Raw genomic sequence first — 8,890 nt, forward strand, 5'->3', positions numbered from 1 at the left:
ATAAAAAAGAATCATATATGTATATTTTGGAGGAGGGTAATGTGGAAGTATTCACTACTTTGCCTTTGCCTTATGCAGTCAACAGTTTGAAATGACTAAATTTGTAATGGAAAAAAAAATCAGACTGTGAAGTTAGCACTGTGAAGAGGAAAACTCAGCACAAGAAGGACAAAGCCTGGTGGTCAGCGATAGGAGGGAGTTAAGCAACTTTCACCTGCAGATTGCCATCAGGAAAATGCTCTTTCCCCTGGTATTTGAATCTCATGAGCATTGGTGGCTTTTCTCTGAACACAAATGGGGCACCGCAAATTGTCTTCCATGTGTGGAGGTGCGCAAACAAGGGCTGGTGTCAAGAAGACAGCAATCGCATTGTCCACTTTGTCAGGGACCCACACTTATCTGACTACCGTCCAGGATGGAGGTCTCTATCTCAGGGGGAGGAGCCAGTTTAGGAGGACCACTCTCCTCAGAGGACATGTTCCTCTCCTTAGACTTCTTCTCCTTGCCCACTTTGGGTTTTCTTTGTAGTCATGTATTTGCACCATCTCCTTTGTGCACGTATCCTTTTGAAGAAGTTGATGATAATTTTCCACCTTAGTGTCTCAGTGAAGATTGTTAATTGGTGGCAACCTTTTAGGTAATGGAGGAATGTCAACCTTCACCCGTGGTCTGGAGCCATCTTTACTTTGTGAACAGGAAGCTTTCTCTACTTTTTTTTTTTTTTTTTTTTTTTTTGTCCAGTCACCTCGTTAGGGGTTTCCAGGGAAAGTTGTATGTTTGGTTGATTAGCTGCTTCTGCCAGTTCTTCATTTTCCAATACAGGTTCAAATTTGAGAATCACATATTCTTCCTCTTCCTGCTCCATGGAATTATTCTCTTATGAACTCTCCATTGGGACAAACATGAGGTTGATGAAACTCGTCTTAGTTCTCTCGTGGCTGCATCATTTTGTATTCCTACCCACATCCTTGTCAACACTTATTATTGTCTTTATTTTATGCATGTGTAGTACATTATATATCTCTAACAATGAAGAGATATAAATGATATATCGCTGCTGTTTCAATCTGTCTGAAATGTGCTGTCCACCTTTTGATTATAGGCATCCACTGAGGGTTAGCTCTGTGTTGGTTCTGACTCAAGGGCACCGAGTGAGAGGGACAGAGAAGTGGTATCTCATTGTGGCTTTGATTTGCATTTCCCTACTGGCTAAAGATGTTGACATCTCTTCATGTGCTAATTGACCGCTTGTCTGTCTTCCTTGGAGAAGTGTCTGTTCATATCCTTTGCCCATTTTTAAACTGAGTTATTTGTCTTGTTATTGTTGAGCTGTAATTGCCTCATTCTCTGACTCAACAGTAATGAGTGAGTAAGAGTGAGTACTTGTCACTTGTCCCAGCCCTCCAGATTCCAGAGGATGCAGGCACACAGGAGGGGCTCTCTGCTCTCTCTGCTCTTTGAAAGCCCCATCTTCTTATCCTTCCTTGGGTTTCGCAGCCTGACCCAAAGCTCACCAGCTGAGGATTCCCACTTCCCCAGGAGAAAACCACTACCCATTCATTGTGGGAGCGTTACAGCTCACCCGAGCTTTCATCCGTTTAATTCTCACAACAACCAGTGAGTCAAATATGACAATTATCCTCATTTCCAAACAGAAAAGACTCAATAAAGCAAAATCACTCAGAAGGAAAGCAAATGAGTTTTGCTTCAAGCCTTGCCGGCTCGACTCCAAGGTTTGTTTGACATACCAGAAGCCCAGTGGGGGCATCCCAAAGGACACACGCCTCCCCCTGGAACCAACAGACTCACCTCTTTCACTCGCTGCAGCATGGGCTGCAGCCACTCCGTGTTCACCTCACAGTGGCTGTCCAGAAAGGTGAGGATGGTGGCCACGGCCACATCTGCTCCGCGAACACGGGACCGGATGAGCCCTGCGGTGGGAGTAGACAGGATTGGTGCTGAGGCTGACGGAGAGCTGAGTTGACTTGCTTCCGAGCCATTCCTCAAAACCCCAGGGCCCCCTGCACCCCTTCAGATACTAGGCTTCCTCTGCATTATTGTGAAGGAACTTTGCTTTGTTCTCCTGTCTGCTTCCCCCCTCTCTGTATCCTTCCATCTATTTCCCTCACCCTTCTATCCATTTATCATTTCAGTGTTACTCCTGGAGTGCCCACACAGGCCTCATCCACAGAGCGCTGTGCTGCTAACTCGGACTGTGCCTGTCTTGGTGGCTTGGATCCACCAGCCTCTCTCTCTGACATAGAAAGAAGGGATTTAGAGCCTCGGGAGTCCTTGTGGAGGGTCTCCTATGAGCTGGCTCTGGCTCTAAGCAGTGAGGTTTTTTTCTTAATTAGGCAAAACCCTTGAGATGGATTGATTCTGTGACTGGAGCGGTGGGAAAAAGTGCATTTGAGATGGCTAGGTTGGCACAGGATAGAACAGCATTTAGAGATCTTGTACATAGGGTTGCTATGAGTCAGTCCCAAGCGACTTGATGGCACATAACAACAACAAGCAAAAACCCAAGAATCAGCACATTCCCAATCCCAATGGCCACTATAACCCACAGCCCCTCTCCCAATATCAGGAAGGATTGATCTTTAGCCACTTGCATTTCAACTTGAAGGGCTCCCTCACCAATGTTATTGTGACCCTCAGTCCTTGTTAAATACACCTATCACCTCTTTATCTCTTCTTTAATCTTGCAGTGATTCTTTTATTTAATCCAAACACTTCCTCAGGCTTTCAAAGTCCTCTGTCCAGTTAATTCATTCCACCCACTCTCCCAGGTAACCAGCCTGGCATCTCTAAGTAGAGCAAGAGGCTGAGCTTTGGAGTGGGTGGACAGAGTTAGGATTCCTCTCTAACCCTGAGTCTTCTCACATGCAAAACAGGGAAGACAGGCTGTTGTGAGGATGGGGGCTGTGGTGTGGTGTGTGTGGAATGGAGGCAGAGTGAAAGCCTGGTGTGTGCTGGGCACTCAAGAGGGGCAGTTAGTATCCTATGTTGCCTCCTTTCTGGCCAAGCCTTTCACATGCAGAGTCCTCAAGCCTGGAAGGCCTTTCTCTGCTCCTCTTCACCTGCCCAATACCCCAGTTGTTGTTGTTGTTGATGATTGCCTTTGAGTCGAGCATGACTCATAGCGACCCTATGAACAAAAGGCTTGAAGCCCCTCTACAACTATCGACATTTATCAAAGTTTAGAGTTTCCAGAGGCATGTTGTTTAGGAAGTGGATGCCACTCCTGCTTCTAAACCGGCCATAATATATTACTGATGTTATGTGCCTTTGCTGCGCTGTATAGCGACCCTCTGTACAGCAGCTTTGAACCCTGCCCTGTCCTGAGCCTGTCTCACTAACTCCAACATATCAATTCTCATTGCCCCAGTTACTGTATCAATCCATCCCATCCAGGGTCTCCCTCTTTTGCACTGTCCATCCATGCTTCCAAGCATGGTGTCCTTCTCCAAGGACAGATCTCTCCTGGTCACATGCCTAAAATAAGTGAGGTGGCACTTCAAAATCCTAGCCTCGAGCATCCCTGCTCCCCTTCAGCTCCTCTCCGTTTATCTCCATGTTACTCACATAACCATAACCAGCTTGCCAGGTGGATTCTCACTCCCTGCTGCATAGGAAGTTCTCTGAGGGCAGCGGCCATTCTCTTTTTCCTTCTGTGTCCCCTACAGTTCCATGCACAAGACTTTGCCCTAGGTGACGCTTTGAAGTGTTTGTTGATTGAAAGTGTGGTTCCATCTGCATCATACTGCGCTCCAAATTTCTCAGAGAACCTCCCTAAAGCCTGTCCAATCCAGTCTTCATAATAGCCTTGCACAGCAGAAAAGGCATAAAAACATCTCCAAGTTCTCAGGAGAGACACTGAGAAGTAGAACTACTTGCCTGGGCTGTGCTGTGAAGGGGGCGGATAGCAGGAGGGACTGGCTCTCAGCCCATCAGAGAGGCAGCAGCAGCGAGGTGCGGAGTTGGTATGATGTAAGGGAATGGGGACGTATATGCAAAGGACTGGACTAAGATGGTCCCAGGTGCGGCCCAGGAGCCAGGGACTCACCTTCCCGTTTGTCATTGCGCAGGCACTTGACCTTGGGGATCCTGGTCAGGAGTAGACAGTCTTCAGCTGAGGATGGAGTTGGAGAGAAAGAAGATAAGATCTTTCCGATATGGGTCACTAGAATTGCCCAGGAGCTGCCCTACAGCAGGCACAGAGGGGCTACTCGCCCCACATTCCCAGGCCCAACCACTGAGGAACACCTGTGTCTATGGAATTATCCTGCAGGGGGCGCCAGAGAGCCTGATCAACTCCGCTGCCCGCCCAGCTCCTGCAGAGCGAGGTTGTCCCACAATCTTCTGTGTGTAGCAGTGGCGATCATGATGGATGCTATAGATATGTCGTTTCCTTTTTTTTTTTTTTTAAATTGTTATCTCACTGGTGCCTCATTTAGAGCAACATCGCCTTTCTCCTGTCCTTTGGCACCAAGGAGTAAGACTAAGGGAGGAAACTAGAAAAGACGGAGGATCTACGCTCATGGTCAGTCTGTGTGACCAGGACAACCTCAGGAGTGCCTTCCCTCATGTGCTGGTGGGATGGGGTATAAGAGGACATTGCAAAGGAAAGGCGGGTACTTACGATCTGAGCTGAAGTCATCCACTAGAATGATCTCCTGGATCAAATTGGCAGGAGTTCGATTCAGGACGCTAGAGTAGTGGTGGGAACAGACAGGAGCCAGGACTCAGGGGACCACCTCCCCCTCATTGACCCCTGCACCCTGGGGCTCTCCCACTATCCAGTGCAGGGTCAGTATGTTCCCCTGCGCAGGTGCTATCAGGTCCCTGATTGGTGGCTCTTCCAGGAACAAAGCTGATCCTTCTTCCCAGCCCTTCTGGTACCTGGGATGGAGCCTAGAAGCAGAGTGCCTAGCTGAGGGGCAGAGGGGCAGGAGAAGCAGTTGTTCCAGCTGCCTGAGGCGTAATGAGCCCTGCCCATGGGAAATCCCCAGAAGGACCTGGAGTGCTTGCTTGCCTGGAAGGCCTGAAGGTCAATGGGTCAGACAGAGTCCTTGTGTGATACAAATGGGAAGTTCAGGTTAGAAGTTTGAGTTCATGCACAGGGCTTTCAGACAAAAGGCCTGGTGATGTAGTCCCAAAACACTGGTCATTAAAAACCCTACAGGCCATAGTTCTACCATGATGTTGCCATGAGTTGGAAGCAACTGTTTGGCTTTTACAGGGTCCTGGGACTTGTTCTCAGAATACCCCACTGCTCCTCTCCTTCCACCATTCCTCCTCTTCTCATCCTTGAGAAAGGGAATAAATCTAAGCTTGGGTCTATGGGATGCCACTGAGAACACCCTTCTGAATCTCATTCTTATTTAAAAGCATTGAGGAAATGGGGTGAGTGGGGTTAAAACTTGACCAAGTTCTAGAGAAGGCCAGAGGGCACCACTCTGATTTAGATAGGCACCTAGTGGGCTTGCATTCACCTGCCTAAGACCTCATGTTCACCACTGCCTCCCTCTGCTCCTGATCCCCGCATTTCTGCCCTCATCTTAAGGATTTAATTTTTAATCCAACTGTTGTATCTCATTAACACTAGGGGCTTTGGGATTTTGACCTTGATCTCTGGGATTCCCTGAGCCTGGTACATCAGCCTCAGCTTCTCAGGACAGGATTTGCCCTTCCAGTGCCCACTGGTCTTCACATTGTCTGGCCTCAACACCCGGTGTCAGTGTCCTTCCATCCTTCAGAGGTCTTCACACTATGAGAGCCTCAGCAGGTCCCCTGAGGCCTTGGGGACAGCACCGCAAGGAACCGGGTCCGGGACTGTGCTTACCTCTTCACCGTGCGCAGGAGGGTGGAGCGGGCTTCATTGTGGAAGGTAATGATGACACTGGTAGCTGGTAGGTCCAAAGAGTAAGACACAGACGGGCAGCTAGGGAGGGAGCAGGGAGATGAGAGGCCTCCACCACTTCTGCTCCCTCACCCCACCCCTAGGATGCCCCTATGGAGCAGAAAAGGAATCCTGAGACCAGGACAAAAGTCCCCTGACCTTCCGCCCCACTCAAATGTCACCCAGCTTGGAGGCCTCAGGGAAGCAGCAGGCTGGAGGCTCTTTCCAGGCCCAGGAGCTCTTTAACAAATGCCTGGAGTATATGGAGCCCAAACCCATTCAAGTGTTAGTGAGGTTCCTGCCAGGTGAAGACCCAGAGCCAGTGCCCACACTGAACAGGACAACACTCCTTGCCCTACACAGGGAACATCCCAGAACGTCAAGAGAGATCAAGGGCAAATGCAGAGGGCAAGGAGCCATTTTTGCCTTCTAACATTCTGGAACTTTCTTCTCCCACCCTCCCCCATCTCCCCCCTCCCCCACCCCTACGCCTGCCCACAGGTTCTCCCTTCTCCCTGCACAGACACTAGCACATTCCAGGCAGGGCTCCAGCCTCACTCTTCCCTGGGGTCTTCGGTCTCCTGAAGGAAACTTAAGTGCTGCTGGAGGCCACCAAAGCCACGTCCTGCCACCCTGCTCCCTCCCCTGTTGGCTCTGGGCTCCACCATCTACACACACCACATTTTTGGCCCACTGGCTCCCACTCCTCAGGAAAGGGAATTAAAGCAATCCATTCCTGCCTGCCGTCATCCCTGTCGCTTCTGCAAATGCATTTATCTGCACTCCTGGGGCCCACGGGAAGGCAGCTGCGCACTGGTTTCATGGCAATCCTCTTTATTACAATTGCTCTCTGGCTCTTCCAACAGTGACTATTTTTTCATTACAGTGTTTATACCACTGACAGCAGCATAAAGCCAGCATTCCCAAGCCCATTTCCTGCCCCACGGAGCAGACAGGGTCAGACGGGCAGGAGTCCCACCAGTCTGGGCCCCTCGTGGGAGAAATGCTGAGAGGCTTTAAAATAACTCTCCCCAGGAGATAAGAGTGGCGGAGGATGGGGAAATTTCACCTCCTGCTTCCTGAAAAACCATACTTTCCAATGCCTATTCTTGCAAAGGCATTTGGAATAAGGAGTGGGAGAGGCCATGGCTGGCTGAATTGGGAGAAACAGAGGGTAGGGGGTCTTGATCCTTGTATTTTTGTCCTCGTCTTGGGGATTGAGAACAAGACTCCTCTCCTGGGTGCCCAGCCTCCCAGCCCTTTGGCCCAAGGCCTCCAAGACTCTGTCCTTGTTTCCTAACCACCTGGTGCCCAGGAAGGAGGGGTCTTAGATGGTGATGCTCATTCTCTCCCTGAAAGAGATCAACCCTAACTGGGCATCACCCAGCAGGGGATCTGGAGGGTGGGCACTCAGAACTGCAGGAGCATGGGTGAGTCAGTTCCACCACACCCTCCCTGTTCTGCCAGATCTTTGCACAGAGCAAATGCCCCAAGCCTCCTGCACAGAGAAGGACCCAAGCTTAGCTCAGACAACAGAGAACCTTCGCCAGAGGACAGGACACTCAGGCAAGTCTCAAAGGGTGGAAGTCGGTGGGACTGGTGGAAGTGACTAACGGAGCAGCATGTGTGAGAACAAGGACATGAGAAGAGAGGAGTGAAAGCTCGCTGGGGCCTAAGGGCAGACGAGGAGAGCCCTAGGAAAGCAGACAGATCAGATCACAGGAAGGGGTGGCCTGTACTTCAGAATAAGGAGCTCACACTGTTCCCACAGTTGATGGGCAGAAAGAAGAAAGACTGGAGGTGATGACTCACAAGCTAGATCAGAGAGAAGGACAAGATCTTGAACCCAGAAATCTCGCTGGGGAGGAGGGATTCATGACTTGCCCCAAGTGGGAACACTTTCTTCATCCTGGCCCCATCTCACTACAGCGGGAGTGTTAAGGTCAAGACTGGGACTAGACAGCATTTTTGGGGGGTAGTGAGTAGGTGGGACAGGAGGGTGGGATGAGAGAAAGGACGAGGATGTCAAGAGGGGTGGTGGCACACAGCACCCCCCTACTCTCCTGGCAGGTTGAGGGGGCGCTCTTCATCTTCATCTTCAACTTCATCTCAGGCACCACGCGCAGGGCACTGGGACCACCCGGCTCACAGCCCTCAGACCCCTACAGCCTTTTGATGGGTCAATGTGGTCAGAATGAGGTGCTGGAGGGTTTCCTTAGCCTTGTCAGGTTTGCTTGCCACCTGACGAGACCCTCAGAAAAGAAGAGTCAGGGAAAATAACTGAAGGTGAGGGTTCAAGTGTCTTGACTGGATTCTTTCTCATTTCTTAAGCACATGTGATCGAATGACAACAAGCTAAATGACGATGACTCTTCTCCCCACCGCCCTTCCTCCCTCAGCACATGGAGCCGTACCTGTAATGGCGGGTGTCCCGGATGGGCCGGTCTGGGCTGAGCTTGTCGCTCTCCAGTTGGTTGAAGGCATGCTGCCTGTAAGGGTCCTCTCCAGCCTTCAGCTGCTTGGCTGCCAGGTATGCCTTCTCATCAAAGCCTCTCGTGGGTGTTCCTGTCACCTAAGACAAAGGTCAGCATCAGAGGGGGGCCACCAGCAAGAGGATGCAGCAAGGTCAAGTAGCCGCTCGCTGAATGGTAAGCACTTTCTACACACCAGGTAAGAGCTAACTGCTTTACATCATGGAACTTATTCCAACTCGGTAAGGGGGCTCTAATTCCTCCATTATACAGATGAGAAAGTAGAGGCTCAGAGGGGGGTAAAAAAAAGTGAGCCAAGTCAGAGTAAGTAAGTTGCAGGGTCTAGATTCAGTTGTGGTTCCTTTGACTCTGGCCCATACTTTTTTTTTTTTAAAGAGATTTTTTACTAGGGAGCTTTGATGGCCTAGTGGCAAGAAGTTGCACTGAAATCCCAGAGGTGCACAGTTTGAATCCACCAGATGCTGTGCTGGAGAAGGAGGTACAATCTCCCCCTGTA

The 8,890-nt window shown here is 50.1% G+C and overlaps 1 protein-coding gene across 1 annotated transcript in view; it reads right to left on the bottom strand.

Annotated features, from left to right (window-relative positions):
* The window catches only part of GALNT16 (UDP-N-acetyl-alpha-D-galactosamine:polypeptide N-acetylgalactosaminyltransferase 16), a 158,533-nt gene that overhangs the window by 26,925 nt on the left and 122,718 nt on the right, over positions 1-8,890 (bottom strand). Inside the window, exons 2-6 of the mRNA XM_006884747.1 lie at positions 8,317-8,474; positions 5,846-5,944; positions 4,643-4,710; positions 4,067-4,132; positions 1,810-1,931 (exon numbers count right to left, since the gene is read on the bottom strand). Coding sequence (XP_006884809.1) covers positions 1,810-1,931; positions 4,067-4,132; positions 4,643-4,710; positions 5,846-5,944; positions 8,317-8,474 — 513 coding nt within the window. The remainder of the gene's footprint in view (positions 1-1,809; positions 1,932-4,066; positions 4,133-4,642; positions 4,711-5,845; positions 5,945-8,316; positions 8,475-8,890) is intronic.

Source organism: Elephantulus edwardii, unplaced genomic scaffold, assembly GCF_000299155.1.
Source record: "Elephantulus edwardii isolate Elephantulus edwardi_28Jun2011 unplaced genomic scaffold, EleEdw1.0 scaffold00037, whole genome shotgun sequence".
NCBI lineage: Eukaryota > Metazoa > Chordata > Mammalia > Macroscelidea > Macroscelididae > Elephantulus > Elephantulus edwardii.